At 35.9% G+C, this 22,071-nt stretch overlaps 1 protein-coding gene across 1 annotated transcript in view; it reads left to right on the forward strand.

The window, feature by feature from the left end:
- The window catches only part of TEX11 (testis expressed 11), a 239,607-nt gene that overhangs the window by 62,377 nt on the left and 155,159 nt on the right, over positions 1-22,071 (forward strand). Inside the window, exon 8 of the mRNA XM_040265735.1 lies at positions 10,497-10,577. Coding sequence (XP_040121669.1) covers positions 10,497-10,577 — 81 coding nt within the window. The remainder of the gene's footprint in view (positions 1-10,496; positions 10,578-22,071) is intronic.

The raw sequence follows: 22,071 nt of genomic DNA on the forward strand, positions 1-22,071 counted from the left end.
TTCATTCTTTTACAAGTGGTTGACCAGTTTTCCCAGCACCACTTGTTAAAGAGATTGTCTTTACTCCATTGTATATTCTTGCCTCCTTTGTCAAAGATAAGGTGTCCATATGTATGTGGATTTATCTCTGGGCTTTCTATTTTGTTCCATTGATCTATATGTCTGTCTTTGTGCCAATACCATACTGTCTTGATGACTGTGGCTTTGTAGTAGAGCCTGAAGTCAGGCAAATTGATTCCTCCAGTTCCATCCTTCTTTCTCAAGATTGCTTTGGCTATTCGTGGTTTTTTGTATTTCCATACAAATCTTGAAATTATTTGTTCTAGTTCTGTGAAAAATATCGCCGGTATCTTGATAGGGATTGCATTGAATTTGTAAATTGCTTTGGGTAATATACTCATTTTCACTATATTGATTCTTCCGATCCATGAGCATGGTATATTTCTCCAAAATTACTAGAGCTAATTAATGAATATAGTAAAGTTGCAGGATATAAAATCAACACACAGAAATCCCTTGCATTTGTATACACTAATAATGAGAAAGTAGAAGAAGAAATTAAGGAAACAATTCCATTCACCATTGCAACAAAAAGAATAAAATACTTAGGAATATACCTACCTAAAGAAACTAAAGACCTATATACAGAAAACTTTAAAACACTGATGAAAGAAATCAAAGAGTTTATTTAAAACAATTTGATTTCTTTCTAAAATTTTTTAAAATTTATTTTTAATTAGAGGATAATCCTTTTACAATGTTGTGTTGGTTTCTGCTGTGCAACAGTGTGAATCAACCATAAGTATACATATATCCCCTCCCTCTTGAGCCTGCCTCCCACTCCCTCCTACCCTTCACTCTTTACTAGAGTAAGAGCACTTATAAAAGATGGTATGGTCATAGGAGCATATGAGCCATTAGCTTATCCATAAAGACTATGGTGCAGGGTGTCCTGAAGATGTAAGTCAATTGGAAAGTCCACTACCTTTATTATACCAAGAGCCTCGGTCCTCTATCTTTCCTACTAGTTAAGAATTAGCATAAAAATTAATCTGTACATCATCAGTATCTAGTATGGTAGCTGGCACATAATAAATAATATGTTAAATGCATGTTCTACAAATGAAGCTGCTTTCCTATTATCCCTCTCTGACCTGTTTGTCCCCCTGAAGAGTGATGGTAGTATTGTTGTCCAGTTGTTCAGTTGTGTCTGACTTTGTGACCCCATGAACAGCAGCACGCCAGGCTTCCCTGTCCTTTAATATCTCCCAGAGTTTGTTCAAACTCAGGTCCATTGAGTCAGTGATGCTATCCATCCATCTCACACTCTGTCACTCTCTTCTCTTCCTGCTCTCAATCTTTCCCAGCATCAGGGTCTTTTCTAATGAGTTGGCTCTTTGCATCAGGTGGCCAAAGTATTGGAGCTTCAGCTTCAGCATCAGTCCTTCCAGTGAGTACTGAGGGTTGATTTCCTTTAGGATTGACTGGTTTGGTCTCCTTGCTGTCCAGGGGACTCTGAAGAGTCTTCTCCAGCACCAGAATTTGAAAGCATCAATTCTTCAATAGTCAGCCTCCTTTATGGTCCAGCTCTTACATCTGTACATGACTACTGGAAAAACCATAGCTTTGATTATGTGGACCTTTTTTGGCAAAGTAATGTCTGTGCTTTTTAATACGCTGTTTAGGTTTGTCATAGCTTTTTTTCCCAAAGAGCAAGTGTCTTTTAATTTCATCATTGTAGTCACCGTCGGTAGTGATTTTGGAACCCAAGTCACTTTCCATTGTTTCCCCATCTATTTGCCATGAAGTGATGGGGCTGGTTGCCATGATCTTAGTTTTTGAATGTTGGGTTTTAAGCTAGCTTTTTCACTCTCCTCTTTCACCTTCATCAAGAGACTCTTCAGTTATTGTTCACTTTCTGCTATTAGGGTGGTGTCATCTGCATATCTGAGGTTGTTGATATTTCTCTTAGCAGTATACTCCTGACAGTAGTATATAAACTATAAAATATTGAGAGAAACTGGTATAGACAAGTGCTATATGATTGTAGGAAAGGGAAAGCAGGGGGTGAGATTATTGTGGGCTGGGTTGTTAGAGGGGGACACACAAAGGATTTAAAACATAGTTTGCACTTTGGAGAAAGGAAAAGATTTAGATAAGCAGGGAAGATGGCACAGGATATTCCAAGCATAACACAGACTTGAGCATGAGCAAAGTCATACAGATAGAAATGTGCATGTCTGGTTTAAGGACTATTCAATGATCTGTTTATTCAAAGGAAGGTATTTGTGAAAGGGCACAGTAAGGACTGAGTTTTAAGAAATAAGTTGGGTCAAGTTGAGAAGGCCCAAATATACCTCTTTGAAAAAATAATTTTTAAAGGTAGTGTAGTGGTTGAAGGTTTTTGGGAAAAGATAAGGTACCACAAAGTGCGATCTGTCAATAATGCTTAGACTGGATTGAAAAAATAAATCTACCATAAGTGTAAGCATGAAATGATAAGAGCTTGGACTGTAGTATTAGCAACAAGAATGGAAATGAAGGGGGCAGATAAAGGAAGCAAACATTTATGCTCAGTGAGAAGAACTAAACTATTCAGTTCGGAGACAGAAAAGGGAGAATAAGAAAACTAATTCATTTCACAAATGTATACATGTTGTTGGGGTCGGGGGAGGGGGAGAATGTAGCAAAAAGTAAAGCAAACATAAAGATGGGATGGCATGCCAGAGATAGAGGACTATAAAAGTGAGTTATGTATGAGAGGAAAAGAGAATTTCAAGGGAAAATTGGATGATTAGCAGTGGTCAGTGCTTCAGAGAAATAGGGGAAAAAAATGAGGATGAAGAAAAGGCTATAGGATCTGGCATTCTGGAAGATGACAGTGACCTTAGAAAGCAATATCATTGGCAAGGTAAAAAATAGAAGACAGACTATAGGAGTTTAAGTGCTGGGTGGATGATGAGGCAGTAGAAGAAGTTAGTATGGTGGGAGCATCTCTGAGGTCAAAAGTATTCTGATAATTCAAAGCATTTGCTTTTTTTACTCTGTTGACATTTGTATTAGTGGTTCAAAAGCAGTGGTGGGTAAAACTGCTGATACTTTAACAATAATTAAGACAGTGGCATATCCTTTACTAGTTGTCATTGTATTTTTCATTGCTACACCCTTGGTGTAAAAAGAATTATGGTTTTACTTAAAAATGCCCTTAAGTAATAAAAATGATTAGTTTTATTAAACCTTGACTCTTGAGTATATAATGTTTTAATATTCTAAGTAATATAAAGGGAAGTTCTCATAGTATTTCTGCTGTATATTGAAGTGTGAGGATTGTCTTGAGGAAAGGCCCATATGTAATCCTTTGGGTTGTGAGCTGAATTAGCTACTTTTGTTTCTACAGAACACCATTTTTACTGGACTGACTGACTGATTGATAAACTTTGTTAATTTAGACTTGGGTATTTAGCAGACATTTTCATAAAAATGAATGAAATGGGAATGTGATTTCAAGGAAGGCAACCAATTATTTGTTGCTGGTGATAAAATTTAAACTTTTAAAAAAGTAAAAATTAGAAGTTTGGAAAACTTGTATATCTCTACCATGACCATGAGAGCTTCCAGATACTTAGACTTCTCTGATGAAATCAATGATGGTATTAGCTAATATGATTTTTAAAAACTTTTTATTTAAAATATAGATTCACAGGAAGTTGCAAAAATAGTAGAGCTCTAGTGTACCTTTCACCCACTTTTCATCCTTGGTGACATCTTGCATAAGGAGTTGACATTGGTACAATCCATAAATCTTATTCATATTTTACCAGTTTTATGTGAACTCATGTTTATCTGTTCTTCCATACAGTTTTATCACATGGATAGATTTGGGTAACCACTATCCCCACAATCACCACCACAGTCAAGATATAGAAAAGTTCCATGACCACAAAGACTCCTCATGCTTCACCTTTGTAGTCATACCCATTCCCCTGTCCTCAGTTCCAGGCAACCCATAACCTATTCCCCAGTTCTATAATTTTGTCATTTTGGAGTGGTACATAAAAACGGAATGGTATAGTATGTAACCTTTTCATATTTACTTTTCCCACTTAGCATAATTCCTTTGACATTCATCCAAGTTTTCTGTTATCAGTAGTTTGTTTTTTATTTGCAAGTAGTATTCTGTGGTATAGATATACCACAATTTGTCTAGCCATTCACTATTGAAGGAATTTGGGTTGTTTCCAATTTTGGCTTTTGCAGATAAAATTGACATGAACAGTTGTGTATAGTGGTTTGGTTTTTTTTTTTTTAGATTTTTGTGTGAACATAGATTTTTATTTCTGTGGATAAATGCCTAGGACTGTAAATGCTGGATCAAATGGGTAATATATGTTTAGCTGTCTATTTTTGAAGAAACTGTCAAGTCAAACTGTTTTCTGGAGTGGCTGTGCCATTTTGATTCCCACCAGCAATATCTGAGAGATCCCATTCTCTGCATGTATACAAGCATTTGGTATTGTGCCTAATTTATTTTAGCTATTCTGTTAGATGTGTGGTATTATTTCATCAATTTTAATTTGCATTTCACTAATGGCTAATGATGTTAAATTTCTTTTTCATGTACTTATTTGCCACTTGTATGTTCTCTTTAAGTGAGATGTCTGTTCATGTCTTGAGCATTTTCTAATTGTACTGTCTGGTTTTTTTACTGTGAATTTTAAAAATTATATATTCTAGATTTGAGTTCTTTGGCAAATATGTGTTTGGAAATATTTTCTCCTAGTTTGTAACTTGTCAAGTCTTTCAATAGGGTTGCAGACAAAAGTAATTTTAAGTCCAGTTGATATTTTCCTATTATGGATTATGTTTTTGGTGTCATGTCTCAAAACTCTTCACCAAACCCTAAATATGAAAATATTCTCCTATATTTTCTTCTAAAAGTTTTATAGCTTTACCTTTAACATTTAAATCTGTGTTTGATTTTGAGTTAATTTTTCTGTAAGGTGTGAGATTTAGTTTCCTTTTTTGTTTCTGGATATCTAATTGCTCCAGCACCTTTAGTTAAAAAGACTGTCCCTCCACCATTGAATTGCTTTTGCACATTTGTTAAATATCAGTTGGCCATACTTGTGTGGGTGGATCTATTGGTATTTCTGGGATATTTATTCTTTCCTTTTGATGTATTGGTATGTCCCCCTTTCCCTATCACACTGTCTTGATTACTATAGCCGATGATGTCTTGAAAATGGGTAGAGTGATTCTTTCCATTTTATTATTATTTTCAGAATTATTTTAGTTACTCTAATTCCTTTTCCTTTACTTAAAATTTTAGAATAATCTTGTCCACATTTTCAAAAAATTTTACTAGAATTTACATTTTAATTGTGTTCAGCCTATATATCAGTTTGGGAAGAATTGACATTTATTATTTTCATTTGTTCCTTGTGCTTTAGTTGTCATATCAGAGAGACCATTACCTAACCCAAGATCAGGAAGATTTACTCCTATATTTTAGTCTAAGAATTTTATAGCTGTTAGCTTTTACATTTAAGCCTTTGATCCCCTTTGAGTCATTTTTTTCATATGGTATGAGGTAGATATCCAGTTTTATTCTTTTGTATTGAATATCCAGTCCTACCACCATTTTTTAAAAAAGACTATTCTTTCTTCATTGACTTGTCTGTGTACCATTGTCAAAAATCAGTTGACCCTAAATGTAACCATTTATTTCTCGTCTATTAGCTTTAGTCTATTTGAAACCATTGGGTGGTGTTTCAGAAAGCTCTGAAGTTTATATCTCAGTACAGAAAGAATTTAGTGAGAGGCAAAGTGTTAGATAAGTGATTTATTAGAATAAGTCATTTGCAAGGGCTATAAGTGGGCAGGTGAGAGAGTGCTGTGCCCCCAAGAACTAACTGGGCTACAGTTTTATAATCAAAGGAAAAGTGGGGAAGAGGAGAAGACCTTCTTTGTCTTTCTTGAGTAGATACCATGCTTCCATCATCATCTCCTCTTCCAGGTTGGGCAAGGGAGTTTTCTTGTTCCTACATTGTCAGGCTAGGTCCACAAATTATTGTTGTTGTTTTAAATATGTGCAGAGAGCATGTCCTAGGGGTCATTAATTTATTGTGTGCACTGGACAGGATGTTGGTCTCTTGCCACCATTATTTTATTGTTTGGGGGCTTGTCTCATGCTTCTGTTGCTGAGCAAGCCTGCTTTGCTTTGCAATTAAGCAAATCTGCTTTCTTGAGTAATTAACTTACAGGGACTCCATATTTTTCCTACTTACAATCCCCTAGTGGGGTTGGCATGAATTGGCAGGACTACCACCTGCCAGCGTAGGAGATATAAAAGATGTGGGTTTGATCCCTGGGTTGGGAAGATCCCCTGGAGGAGGAAATGGAAACCCACTCCAGTATTCTTGCCTGGAAAAACCCAGGGGCAGAGAAATCTGGCGGGCTATGGTCCACAGGGTCACAGAGTCAGACACGATTGAAGCAACTTAACACACATGCATGCACGCAGTAGAGTTAACTATTTAATCACCTACTTTGTCCCTTTACTCTTTTTTTTTGTTTGTTTACCGAATTAGCCAGAAGTTTTAATCCAGAGACTGTCCTCAGGCATAATACATTGTTATATAATCCTAAGGAATGTAGAGAAGGAAAAAAGTTTGTCCTTTCTTCCTCCTTGAGAATTCCAGACCCCTCTCTCCTTGGGGACCCCTAGACTTATCAACCTGCCTAGGAAATGACTCTCTCATTCTCCCCCTTTCTTTTAGGAGAATTATGTTGCCTAGGGAAAAGGGGCATCGTTCTGGTTCCATAACTGCTTCCGAGCTGAGAAGGGGGTTGTCCCTAAATTGGCGAGGCAATATATTCTCCTAATCCTCATATTGAGGATATCTGATCCAGGGGCCCCAAATAGTAGTTGGAGGAAGATGCAGCAGTAGCAGGAGTTTGAGCAACGATTTGTAACTTAAAAGCTTTCATGAGGCTAGAAATAAATCCAGTTATACCATTACAGATGTAAGGCAACATAGTCATTAAAACAAGTTAAAATCAAAATTAAAAGACACATTAAGTCCATAGTTAAAAGTGCAGCGTATTGCACCAGTCCATTTTAGGGTTGGTAGATGTCATCAGATGAAGAAGAGGCATCACATGTGATTGTTGTCGAAGGTATCCACAGACTTGGAGAAAGTCCTTTCCTTGAAGTGGAGATGTCCACCATGGGAAGCCTTCCACTGATGAAGAGAATCTTTATAACCTCCTTAGCCTGTTCACTACGACAGAGAAAAGCCTCAATCCATCCAGTAAAAGTATCTACCCAAACTTGTAAGCAAGAATATCCATTAGCTTTTGGCATATGAGTAAAATCAATTTCCCAGTCCTCTCCAGGATACTTCCCACTTCATTGTAACCCAGATTTTGCTTCCAAATCCTGTTCAGCAGTCACCATGGCATAACCTGCTTTACGCTTTCCATCCTTGTCCTGAAGGATCCCAGATGAGCCCCCAAGATGAAAGGTTGTTGTTGAATTACGACGCCGGGATTCTTGGCTCCGGGAGGAGAAGAAATCAATCCAGGGCCAGAGAGGAGGCTTGATCGCTCAGAGCTTTTGTGTAATAAAGTTTTATTAAAGTATAAAGGAGATAGAGAAAGCTTCTGACATAGGCATCAGAAGGGGATAGAAAGAGTACCCCTGTCCCTTTACTCTTAATCTTGTATCTTATCTCTTTGCTAAATTGACTTATTCTAGAATTTTTTGGTAAATTTTTTTAAATTGTCTATGTAGGCTATCATGTCATCCACAGATAGGGATGATTTTATTCCTTTCAAATCTGTATAACTTTTCTTTTCTAACATATTGTGCTGGCTAGGACTTTCAATACTATGTTGCATAAGAGTGGTGAGTATGAATGATTTTTTTTGGACATGTTATAATGCAGTGTGTCAACCTTTGGTATATCTATATAACTTAGTTAACCAATATTTTCCAAAATTCCAGTTCATATTGTCACAATTCATGCCTGCCCACCTATAGGCCTTTGATGGACTCATCAAGTAAAACTCCATGAGTTTTAATGTAAAAGTTTATTTATGAAAAAGTTCATTTGTATGGTTCCAGAATTCACATTACAACTAAGCTTTAAGAAACTGCCGCTTACTGAGTTTTGGTGTTGTATCAAAGAAGAATAGCCACAATTATCTGAAAAGACTGTTTTCCAACTACATAAATGTGTGAGAGTAGATATTCTTCATATACATACTTAAATAAAAATAATATTATGATAGGTATAATGAAGAATCATTATAAAACAATAAAATGGGAAAGACTAGAGATCTCGTCAAGAAAATTTGAGTGATAAAGAGAACATTTCATGCAATGATGAGCACGAAAAAGGACTGGAAAAAGTTAGCTTCCCTTCCAGTCCTAAAGAAGGGCAATGCCAAAGCATGTCCAAACTACTGGACATTATGCTCATTTTGCATGCTAGTAAGGTAATGTTCAAAATCCTTTAAGCTAGGCTTTAATGGTATGTGAACTGAGAACTTCTAGATGTACAAATTGGACTTAGAAAAGGCAGAGGAACCAGAGATCAAATTGCCAACATTTGTTGGATCATAAAGAAAATAAGGGAATTCCAGAAAAACATCTGCTTTATTGACTATGCTAAATAAAGCCTTTGACTGTGTGGATCACAACACACTGTGGAAAGTTCTTAAAGAGATGGGAATACCTTACCTGTCATCTGAGTTACCTGAATGTGGGTCAAGAAGCAACGATTAGAACCAGACATTAGAACCAGCCTGGTTCAAAATTGGGAAAGGAGTACATCAAGGCTGTGTATTGTCACCCTGTTTATTTAACTTCAGTGCAGAGTACATCATAAATGCTGGGCTGAATGAATCACAAGCTGGAATCAAGATATCTGGGAAAAATATCAACAGCCTCAGATCAGATGATACCACTTTAGTGGCAGAAAGTGAAGAGGAATTAAAGAGCCTCTTGATGAGAGTGAAAGAGGAGAGTGAAAAGCCTAGCTTAAAATTCAACATTCAAATAAACTAAGATCATGGCATCCAGTCCCATTGCTTCATGGCAAATAGATGAGGAAAAAGTAGAAGCAGTGACAGATTTTATTTTCTTGGGCTCCAAAATCACTGTGGATGGTAACTGAAGCCACAATGTTAAAAGACCCATATTCCTTGGAAAGAAAACTATGACAAACCTAGACAGTGTATTAAAAATCAGACAAAGGTCTGCTTTATCACCACTTTGCTGACAAAGGTCTGTCTACTGAGTCCCTTGGACTGCAAGGAGATCCAACCAGTCCATCCTAAAGGAATCAGTCCTAAATATTCATTGGAAGTACTGATGCTGAAGCTGAAACTCCAATACTTTGGCCACCTGATACAAAGAGCTGACTCATTTGAAAAGACCTTGAGGCTGGGAAAGATTGAAGGTGGGAGGAGAAGGAGACAGAGGACAAGATGGTTGGATGGCATCACTGATTCAATGGACATGAGTTTGAGTAAGCTCCTGGAGTTGGTGATGGACAGGGAGGCCTGGTGTGCTGCAGTCATGAGGTGGCGAGTTGGACACGACTGAGCAACTGAACTGAACTGCACTGATTAAGGGTGGTGTCATCTGCATATCTGAGGTTACTGATATTTTTCACAGCAATCTTGATCGCAGCTTGTGCTTCAACATCCGCATCCATGTATGACTACTGGAAAAAACCATAGCAAAGAAATGTTAAGTGACCTGTATCACTTTTTAGAACACCTGTTCTATTAAAGAACAAAAGAAGCAAAATACTTCAAATCTTGGCTAAGTAAGTAAATCTTAGATGGTTGAATGGCATCACTGACTCATTGGACATGAATTTGAGCAAGTTCCGGGAGGTGGTGAAGGACAGGAAAGCCTGGTGTGCTGCAGTCCATGGGGTCGCAGATAGTCAGACATGACCGAGCGACTGAACAGCAACAAATATATGGATGTGAGAGTTGGACCATAAAGAAGGCTTGGGCATCAAAGAATTGATTCTTTTGAACTATGGAGCTGAAGAAGACACACCATATTAACAAAATGATCATCTCGATAGATGCATAGAAAGCCTTGGAGAAAATTATGATTTATAATTAAATCATAATTTATGATTAAAAACTCTTCAGAAAGTAGTCATACCTTAACATAATAAAGGCCATATGCAGCAAACCCACAGTTCTAAATGGTGAAAGCTGAAAGCATTTCCTCTAAAGTCAGGAACAAGATAAGAGTGCCCACTCGCACCTCTGTTATACAACATAATTTTCGTAGTCCTAGCCATAGCATTAAGAGAAGAAAAATAAGTAGGAATCCACATTGGAAAAGAAGAAGTAAACAAATTAAGACCTTTTAACAGCAGTTCACATGTCAGAATTGACTTTTAGACATATAGCTTGTTATTCATTTTAACCAGTTACTGACATTTTGTTTTTTGTGTTCCCAGGCAGTTGCTGAAGGGGATTTTCAAAGAGCATCTAGTTGTATACTACGCTGTAAAGATATGTTGATGAGGCTTCCCCAAATGGTGAGTGAAATCTCTGCCTTCATTCTCCACGAGTTTGAAAATACAGACTCATTACTACTTCATGTGATCCTATAGAGTTTATATTTTGTATAAGATTTACTTACTTAGCCAAGATTTGAAATATTTTGCTTCTTTTGTTCTTTAATATAACAGGGGTCCTAAAAAGTGATACAGGTTACTTAACATTACTTTGCTTTCCCTTTTATTGTCAAAATACTTTGGTAATATTTCCTCCATATGCCATGGTATATGATGAAAGAAAGAAAAAATCAGTTTATTGCCCTACTGACAAGGTTGATAGCAGCTATTCATATCATTGCCATAGTATTTTTCTATATTGGGATTTGGAGGTGTGAGCAGTTTGATAGGATAAATAAAACCTGTTTCTCAGACTGGGGTTCATCAATATTCCAGAGTAGATAATTTTTAATTTTTCCACTTTACCTCCCTTTTCCGTTTTTTCTCCCCTATTTCAGGCCTATGCTTACTTCAGTCTTGGTATCAGGATGGTCTCAGGGCTCCATCATTTGTACCTTCATGTGAAACTGGTCTTACTTTTCTCTCAAATTCTGTTATAATGTAGAACTTAATTCAGTAACTTGACTCTGATGCTGAGAGGGATTGGGGACAGGAGGAGGAGGGGACGACAGAGGATGAGATGGCTGGATGGCATCACTGACTCGATGGACGTGAGTCTGAGTGAACTCCAGGAGTTGGTGATGGACAGGGAGGCCTGGCGTGCTGTGATTCATGGGGTCGCAAAGGGTCAGACACGACTGAGCGACTGAACTGAACTGAATATTATGTGGAGGTACTCTTCTAGTCTTTAAAAAAAATAAAAACAATTTCACAGTTACAAAACTGTAACAAGAATCTTACAAAGAATTCCTATATACCCTTTGCCCTGAGACCTAGTTCAAGTTTTTTAATACTGTTCTTTACACAAAATGGATTCTTTCTAGGATTCACTTAGTCTCTAGTCTCTTCACTGGAAAACTTCCTCACTTTTGCCTTGACTTTCATGACCTTGACAATTTTGAAGATTACAGAACAGCTGTTTTGTAGAATGTGACTTAATTTATTTTTCAAAAATTAAAAAGAAATTTTATTGAGGTATATTTGACATATAACACTGTATAAATTTGAGGTATTTCACATGTTGATCTGATATGCTTTTAATTTGCAGTATGGTTACTGGAGTAGTGTTAGCTAACACCTTTATCATGTCACATAAATGTCATTTTTTTGTGTTGAGAAGAGTCAAGATCTAGTTCCTTAGCAATTTAAAAATTTACAGCACAGTATTGTTGACTATAATCACTATGTTGTACATTAGATTTCCAGAAATTATCTACTAGCTGCAAGTTTAAACCCTTAAATGACGTCTCCCCAATTACCTCTCTCTAACCAAATTAGGGTTTGTTCAAAGATTCCATATGATTAGACTAGGTTATGAATTTGGGGCCAGAAAATCACAGAAATGGTTCTGCTGAGTGACATACAAGATTGATTTATTCTATTGGTGGTGGTGCTAACTTTGATCTCTTGGTTAAAATGGTGTCTTACAGGTTTCAAACTTATGTATTTTTTCCCTTTGTTATTCCTAAGTGTTTTGTGAGATGATGCTCTGAGACTTTGTAAAATCCAGTTTCTCATCCAACTTACACTATCTGTTGAGATTTCCTGCCTGAATTGGTAGTGTGATGGTTGACACCTGGCTATTTTTCTAACTCTATCCTTCTTTCTATATTTATTAGGTGACATTCTACTATAATTTTTTATTGAGGTAAAATATATGTAACATAAAATTTGCCATTTTAACAATTTTTAAGCATGCAATTCAGTGGCACTAGTACATTCACAGTGTTGTATAACCATCACCAATCTGTACTGATAGAAACTCTGTACTCATTACACAAATACTCCTCATCACTGCCTCCCCTGGTAACCTCTAATTTACTTTCTGTCTCTGTGAATTTGCTTCTTCTAGATATTTTATATAAATGGAATCATATAATATTTATCCTTTTGTGTCTGACTTATTTCACTTAGCATTAATATTTTCAAGGAGCATATCATGGCGTGTATCAGAACTGGGTTGCTTTCTATGGCTGAATAATATTTCATTGTATGTATATACCTAATTTTGTTTATCTGTTCATCAATTGATAGATACTTGAGTTGTTTCCACCTTTTGGTTACTGTGAATAATGCTGTAATGAACATTGGTGTACAAGTATCGGAATCCCTGATTTTAGCTGTTTTAATCTAAAACTTGAATGGTTGGTAATATGGTAATTTTATGTTTAACTTTTCGATGAACCACCAAACTCTTTTTCATAGTGGCTGTACCATTTTACATTCCCACCAGCAGTTGAATTCGGGTTTCAGTTTCTCCACACCCTTAGCAACACTTGTTATTATCTGGGCTTTTAAAAAAATTTACTATTATAGCCATCTTAGTAGGTGTGAAGTGGTTTTTCATTATGCCTTTTGCTTGCATTTCCCTACTAACTAATGACACTAAGCATCTTTTCATGTGCTTACCAATTATTTTTATAGCTTCCTTGGGACATATGTATTAAAGTCCTTTGATCTTTTAAATTGGGGATTTTTAAGATTACAACTATACTAATATGATTTTAAATGTTGTTATAAATAGTGTTACAAGTTGCTGAACATTAAAATATTTAGCATTTCTACTGGTGCCAGTTTTTACAAAATGCTATGAACTAAACTGTGTCCCCTCTTGCCCCAGACTTATCTGCTGAAGCCTTAACTCTCAATGTGAATGGTGGTAGGGTTTTGGGGAGGTAATTAAGCTTAGATGAGGAAGGGCCTTCATGATGGAGTTAGTACCCTTATAAGAAGGGCACCAGAGAACTTGCTTTTCTCACATCCTCTACCCTATCATGCAAGAAGGCAGCTCTGGGAAGAGAGCCTTTACCATACAAAAGTGATGGTTAAACTTTAATTTTGGACTTTTCTAACTTTCAGAACTGTAAGGAATTATTTCCTGCTGTTTAAATAAAAATAAAGTTGGGTTGTTTTTCCTACGGTGAAGTATCACCTCACTCTGGTCAAAATGACCATCATTGAAAAGTCTACAAATAATAAATGGTGGAGAGGATGTGGAGAAAAAGAACCCTCCTACAGTGTTGCTGGGAATGTAAATTGGTGCAGCTACTATGGAGAACAGTATGGAGGTTGCTTTAAAAACTAGGAATAAAACTACCATGTGACCCAACAATCCCACTACTGGTCATATACCCTGAGGAAACCGTAATAGAAAAAGATACATGCACTCAAGTGTTCATTGCAATACTATTTATAAATAGCCAAGATATGGAAGCAACCTAAGTATCCATCAACAGATGAATGGATGATGATGTGGTGTATATACACAATGGAATATTACTCAGCCATAAGAAATAATGAAATAATGCCATTTGCAGCAACATGGATGGACCTAGAGATTAACATGCTAAGTGAAGTAAGCCAGACAAAGACATATATCGTATAATATTGCTTGTATGTGAAATCTGAAAAAGATACTAATGACCTTATTTAAGACAGAAACAGATCGAAAACAAACTTATGGTTACCAAAGGGAAAAGGCTGGGAGGGATAAATTAGGTGGCTGGGATTAACATGCATCTACTACTGTTTATATCGGAGAAGACAGTGGCACCCCACTCCAGTACTCTTGCCTGGAAACTCCCATGGACGGAGGAGCCTAGTCGGCTGCAGTCCATGGGGTCACTGAGAGTTGGACACGACTCAGTGACTTCACTTTCACTTTTCACTTTCATGCTTTGGAGAAGGAAATGGCAACCCACTCCAGTGTTCTTGCCTGGAGAATCCCAGGGACAGAGGAGCCTGGTGGGCTGCCGTCTATGGGGTTGCACAGAGTCAGACACGACTGAAGTGACTTAGCAGCAGCAGCAGCAGCAGCAATGCTTCTTTTCTGGTAGTTTAAAAATTATTTTTGTTATCCTTGGAGTTCCCTACTGTGTCATTTTCTCTGATGTCACTCACTCTTCTGATTCTTGGTCCTTTGTATAAAACATGATTTTTTGCTTTGGAAATTTGCATAATGAGGATAACCAATACTGGTGTACCATTACTATGTGCCAGGCATTATTCTCAACATTTTGTAAATATGAATTCATTTAACCTTCACAATAACCTTGTGACAACCTTGTAGAATGGATATTATTTTCTCCATCATACAGATGATGACAGAGGTAAAAAGGGTTTTAGCAGCTTGACCAAGGATATGCAATAAGTGCTGAAAACTGGATTCAAATTTAGTGAGACTCCATGTCCTTGCTCTTAACCGCTCTGCTTTTTCTCTCTTAATTAGGAATGAGTCTTCTTGTATCCAATGTTTTAAAATTTCATGATGATGTATCTTGGTGTGTATCTTTTGTATTAATTTTTATGGGCACTTAAAAATCCATTTCAATTCTGTTTTCTTAGTTACTCATTTTGTTGATGTACTCTTCTCTATTTTCTGTTTCTAGAGTGCTTGTTTTCAGATGTTAGGTTTCCTAGATTGGTTTCCTAATGTTATTATATTTTCTTAGCTGTTTTCCATGTCTTTTTCATTTTATTTCATTTTATTTTATTTTATTTTATTTTTTTTCATTTTATTTTACTATTTAGGTGATTATTTCAGTTTCATTTTCTAACTGTTCTCATGAATTTTTCATTTTGATATCATGCTTTTAACTTCCAAAAGCTCCTTTTATTTTTATGAATATTCTATTTTCATAGCATCTTGTTCTTATTTCAGGGTTGCAATATTTTATTCTCTCTCAGAAGATACTGATAGATTCATCTCCCCTGTTTTTTTCTCTGCATAGTCTCTGTTTTCTCCAAGGTGATTTTTTTTTCTTGTATGTATGTATGCATGTGTTTTATCTCTGCCTTTGATTATCACTGGATGCTTATATTTATAATAATAACAAAACACTAAAAATCTCATTGGAAGCTCTGGGTTCTCTCTGTAAGATGTTCTGGATAAGCTGATTTGCAAGGTGACCTCTTTGCTGATTTCAGTGTCCTTGTTTCTTTTCTCTTGGGTTGATCAAATTCCTCTTCCAGACTAGTCCTTAGTGAATCAATACCTGGCCTCCTGGGTTCTGGAGTCAAGGAGGAGGAAACAGACTTGGGTCTGGATAGTCAATGTGTAAATTTTTACTTGAGCATCCTCTTTTCAGTATAGCACCCTTATTCTCAACTGTGTCTCATCTCTCCAAGTTCAGAGGCCTTCAGTTTTGCCCCCCGTAGTCTGTTGCTAGGATCATGGAAGGATAATTGCTTGTCTGATGGAGTGTGGAAAGAGACTTGAGGTCTAACTCCTTTTTAAACAGACTTTTAACCAATCCTCCTGTTTTTAGCTCCACTTTTGTAATGTACCTGGGGTGCTAACTGCTAAATTTTGGAGGAGGATTTAGAAATATAAACTGGATTTTCAGATTTCCCTATTGCTAGCATAGCATTCTGCTTTTTCATGTCTGTTAAGTCATTTACTAATTTACCCATCTCTTTTCTAGCTTCTAAATTACATTGGTCTTGGTCTGCTATCATATTGTCTTTATCTTAGTCAATTTGTATTTTTTTTAACTTAATAGCATCAGAGGAATGGAATAGTGAGGAATAAATTTACCCAAGGAGGTGAAAGACTTGTACACTGAAAACTTTTTAAAAAACTGATGGAAGAAATTAAAGCAGACACAAATAAATGGAAAAACATCCCATGTTTATGACTTAGAAGGCTTACTGTTGTTACAATATCTATACTACTCAAAACTATCTACAATCTATCTATAACCTCAATGCCATCACTATCATAATTTCAGTGACATGTTTTGTAGAAATAGAAAAACCATCCTAAAATTTGTACAGAATTTCAAGGGAACTTGAATAGGTAAAACAATCTTGAAAATGAAGAGTAAATTTGGAGGCCTCATACTTCTTGATTTCAAAGCATATTGTGAGGCTACAACAATCAAAACACTGTGGTACTGACATAAAGATAGACATGGAGGCTAATAAAACAGAGTAGAGAGCCCAGAAATAAACTCTTGTGTATATAGTCAAATGATCTTCAACAAGTATGCCAAGGCCACTCAGTGGGGAAACAGCAGTCTCTCCAACAAACGGCTGTAGGAAAACTATATATATACATGCCAGAGAATGAAGTTGGAGCCATAGCTTACACCATATACAAAAGTTAACTCAAAGTAGATTAAAGAATCTAAATGTAAGAGTTAAAACTATAAAACTCCTAGAAGAAAACATAGGAGAAAAACCTTATGACATTGGATTTGGCAGTGATTTCTTAGATATGCACCAGAAGCATGGGTAGCAAAAGCAAAAATGAACAAAAGTGATAACATTAACTTTAAAACTTAAGCACATCAAAGGAAACAATCAACAGGGTGAAAAGCCAGCCTATGAAATGGGAGAAAATATTTGCAAGTCATATATTTCTGATAAGTGGTTAATATCCAAAATACACAAAGAACTTCAACAACAACAAAAAACAAAGAACCAGAATAGATATTTCTCAAAGATATACATGGCCAACAAGCATATGAAAAGATGCAACTATCACTAATCATTGGGGAAAAGGAAATCAAAATCACAATGAGATATTGCCTCACACTATAGGACAGTCAAAACAACAAAATAACATGATAAGGATGTTATTGATAAGGATGTGGAGAAGTTGGGTTCGTGGAGATTGTAAACTGATGTAGATTCTATAGAAAACAGTATGACAGTTCTTCAAAAAATAGAATCACTGTATAATCCAGCAGTCCCATTCTGGGTATATGTCCAATAGAACTGAAAGCAGGTTCTTGAAGAAATACTTGCACACCCATGTTCCTTGTATCATTATTCACAAGAGGTAGAAGCGACACAAGTGTTAATTGACAAATGAGTAGATTGAAAAAAACACAGTGAAATATTATTTACTCTTAAAAAGGAAAGAACTCTGATCAACTACTACAACATGCATGAACCTTGAGGATGCTATACTAAGTGAAGTAACAGTCACAAAATCCAAATACTTTATAATTTCCCTTATATGAAATATCTAAAGTAGTCAAACTCACAGAAACGATTGCCAGGGGTTTTGGCAGGGGCAAATGAAGGATTATTATTCAATGGGTAAAGAGTTTCAGTTTTGGAAGATGAAGTAATTCTGGAGATCTGTTACACAGCAGTATGAGTATAGGCTATAACACTACCAAATAGAACACTTAAAAATGATAGAGATGGTACATTTTGTTATGTGCTTTTTAACCACAATTAAAAAGTTTTCTTTTATTGTCATTTTACTGGGGTGTTAGGAGAGAGCAGAGGTAATTGTGTGTGCTCAGTCTGACATCTTTAATAGGAATGTAATGCTGGCTTTTTTGTTTTCTGTTTTTTATTTCATGTTTAGTTTTCCCACCTTCCTGTGGGTTAAATGAACATTTTTAAAATTGCATTTTATCCGTATTATTTTTGAGTGCTGCCATTATAAGGACAGTCATGTTGGATTTAGGATGCACCCTAATCCAGTTTTCCTTGATGACACTACAAAGACCCTATTTCCAAAAACAGACATTCACTGATTCCAGATGGGCCTGAATTTTGGGAGGCGGGCGTTATTCAATTCGGTAGTCTTGATAGCATAAGTTCTTTAACTTTATTCTTTCTCAACATTGTTTTAGCTGTTCTGGGCCTTTTATTCTTCCATATTCCTTGTAGAGTCAGCTTGTCGAGTTTGGTGAAAAATTATTGAAATTTTAATTGAAATAGCATTTGATTTATAATTATAATCACTATCTTTATAATGTTGAGTCTTCTTATCAGTGAATGTGATTGATTTATATATATATATATAATTTATTATATAGTCCTCTTTAATGTATTTCAGCATAGTTTTATAATTTTCTTCATAAATATATTTCACAATCAACTATTGTCGTGTGTGTGTGTGTGTGTGTGTGTGTGTTAGTTGCTCGGTTGTGTCTGACTCTTTGGGATCCCATGGACTGTAGCCTCTTCTGGCCATGGAATTCCCCAGGCAAGAATACTGGAGTGGGTAGCCATTGCTTTCTCCAGGGGATCTTCCTGATCCAGGGATCGCACCCAGTTCTCCCGCATTGCAGGCAGATTCTTTACCATCTGAGCCACAAGGGATAGTGATATCTTAAAGTTTACATTGTTTTGTTGGTTGTCATTGCAGTTGCTTTTAAATGTTTGTTTAGTATCAACAACTTCTCTGAAATCTTGTTAATTCTGATAATTTTATCTGTAAAATTTCTTGGATTGTTTGCATTTGCATGTTTTTTACTATCTGCTTCTTTTGTCATTATCTTTGTGGCTATATATTTCACATTATAAATTACTAGAAGATAGAGACTTGTCTTTAATATGCTTTGTAGAGTAAATGGACATTGAACTGCATATTGAAAGATATGAAAGAAGACTCAAGTAGTGGTTAGGAAAAGGAAACTTGTGGTATCTTGCTCAGAGTTAGAGTTGATAAAGAGAAAAGCAAATGTAGAGGGAGGGGGATAGACTGAATTAGAGGTTTCAAGTATATGTAACAGAAAAGTAAATAACTATGCCTTTGTCAGAATGGGGCTACCGGTAAAAGACCTTGAAGTTCATAGTTAAGAGTTTATATTTTATTTAGAAGATGATTGATAAAGCTATACTGTTAGAAAACTCAATATTTTCATTCTAAAGGTCAATGAAATTATTTAGTGTGCTTTTGATGAACTTTAAGATTTAGACGAGACTTGAAAATCTAGGGCAAGAAATCTTGCACGAGGAAATGACCAGATAAAGGTTGGAGAGGAGCTAACTGTAGTGTTAGTCATTTAAAAGGAGTTAATGAATTAAATAAGCCACTTTTCTTGTTTTCTGATACATCCTTCCTGTATCCCAAAACTAGATTAAGAATTATCTAAGACGTTGACATGATGGCAGAAGGTACTGCTGTATTGTTGTTTAATTACTGCTACACTATTATAATTTAACAAAATATAAAAATGCATGATCTGTAAATGTTTAAAAGACAAAATCACAAAGAAAAATAGCTTGGAACAAAAAAATAATAGGTCTGCTTTTTCTCTATTTTAAGAATCTAATTTATAAAGTAATATACAGAAAATGAAATTATCTGGTTAATTAAAAATAAAAAGTCTTGTATTGAACTCAAAAGTTAGTGATCAAAGTCATTTTTAGCAGCAATATCTAAGTGAGTTTTAAAAATTATCTATATAGTCTAATCTTGGCATTGTAAAGTAGATATTTGGTTGGATCTGTCATTTCTGGGCCAGAGATGTAACAGTGGCTGGAGGTTCTAGAGATTCCATAGTTCTAGTCTAATAAGTCCATTTCTATATAACCAATGTACAATAGACTTACAGATCTACCATCTTTGTATTACTTGCCATTGTATATTACTTGCAAAGTAGATGTTACCACTGCATCGAAGGCCAGGAAAGTATTTTTAAAAGAGATATTTGTATAGATCTCAGTATTTAATACCCTGTTATAAATATTTCCTGAGGATAGGGATCTTTGTTTTGTTCACTGATGTGTCTTTAATATTGCCTAATATTATAGATATTCCCTGGGTTTGAGACCTGGGTTCGATCCCTGGGTCAGAAAGATCCCCTGGAGAAGGAAGTTGCAACCCACTCCAGTATTCTTGCCTGGAGAATCCCATGGACGGAGGAGCCTGGTGGGCTACAGTCCATGGGGTTGCAAAGAGTTGGACACGACGGAGTGACTTCACTTTCACTTTCATAGATATTCCCTAGTGGCTCAGATGGTAAAGAGTCTGCCTGAAATGTGGGAGACCTGGGTTCGATCCTTGGGTCAGGAAGATCCCCTGGATAAGGGAATGGCAACCCATTCCAGTATTCTTGCCTGGAAAATCCCATGGATATTGGAGCCTGGCAGACCTCAGTCCATGGTGTCGCAAAGAGTTGGACACAATTGAGTGACTAACACCTTCACATTATTGATAGCACATGTTTAGTAAATATTTATTATTCATAAATATTTTTATTCTTATTTTATTTTTATTTATAATATTGTTTATTATTTATATAAATGAATGAGTGAAGGGAACAGTATTGGTTATTAAAAGATTGTGAAATATGTTACAGATCTCTTAGTATATTTATTATACTAAATTAGTATATTTAAAATATTAGATATTTTAGTATTTTGTAGGTTTGGTCTTGGGCTTCACAGGTAGCTCAGTGATAAGAATCTGCCTGCCAATGCAGGAGCTGTGAGTTTGATTCTTGGGTTGGGACAATCCCCTGGAGAAGGAAATTGCAACCCTGGAAAATCCCATGGACAGAGGAGCCTGACAGGCTATGGTCCATGTGGTCACAAAACAGTTCAATATGACTTACTGACCAAAACACAACAAAAACAACAAGGTTTGGTCTTACAAATTTGTTATTATTTGGTATTCTTTTCTCCCCTAGAAAGTAGCATTTAATGTAAGTACACTTGAAGGAATTGTGAGGGCAGAAAAAAAACACTGAGGAAATTGGATAAAGACTCAGTATACTTAATGTTCATCAAAAGTTTTACTTTCCATTTTTCTCTGTATAAGCTAGTTGCAAGCCTTTCTGCAGCAAGTGGGTAGAAGCTGCATTATTCCAGTATAGCTGTATAATTGGTGTGGCCCTGTGTGAACCTATGGGATCTGGGGCATGTAATGAGTTAAGCTTTTTCTGTTGAAATGTTGAGAATGCATTTAAATACTTCTGGATTCTTGCCAGGCCCACATTACTAAGACTATTCTTTAGTTTGGATTTAAATATACAGTAGGTCTGATGTACTCAGGCATACATATTGAACTTCTACTTTCTTAATATACTGTACAAAATTTCAAAGGGAAACATATTTGAAGCAAGACAGCTCTTTACATATTACTTATGAATAACTTGCCTCAGGATCTGCCTCTGTAATCTTACTCAGGTAAAACTTATATAAAATATTCCTTTATATGGGTATGACAGATTCTGGATAGATGATTTTTATAAATACTGTGGGAATATTTGGATAAATTATTAGAATTAAATTTTTTTCTTTTATGCCATTTCCCAGTATTTTGATGAATGAAAATTCTATAAGATATGACATTGTTGATACAAGGACTGAGATGCTGGTTAATAATCTGTAGGAGTATTTTCCTATGGCATCATTCACATACTTGTTTCTACTTTTATCTTAGTTATAATTTAGGGAAAGAAAATTTTTGTTGTTATTAAGAGACACATTAATTCTTTTAAAAAATAATTTTATTTATTTTGGCTGTTCTGGGTCTTCATTGCTGTGTGGGCTTTTATCTAGTTGCAGCGAGTGGGGGCTACTGTCTAGTTGTGGTGCATGAGCTTCTCAATGTGGGAGCTTCTCTTGTTTCAGAGCATGGGTTCTAGGGTGTGCAGGCTTC

This window comes from Oryx dammah, unplaced genomic scaffold, assembly GCF_014754425.2.
Source record: "Oryx dammah isolate SB20612 unplaced genomic scaffold, SCBI_Odam_1.1 HiC_scaffold_23, whole genome shotgun sequence".
Lineage (NCBI taxonomy): Eukaryota > Metazoa > Chordata > Mammalia > Artiodactyla > Bovidae > Oryx > Oryx dammah.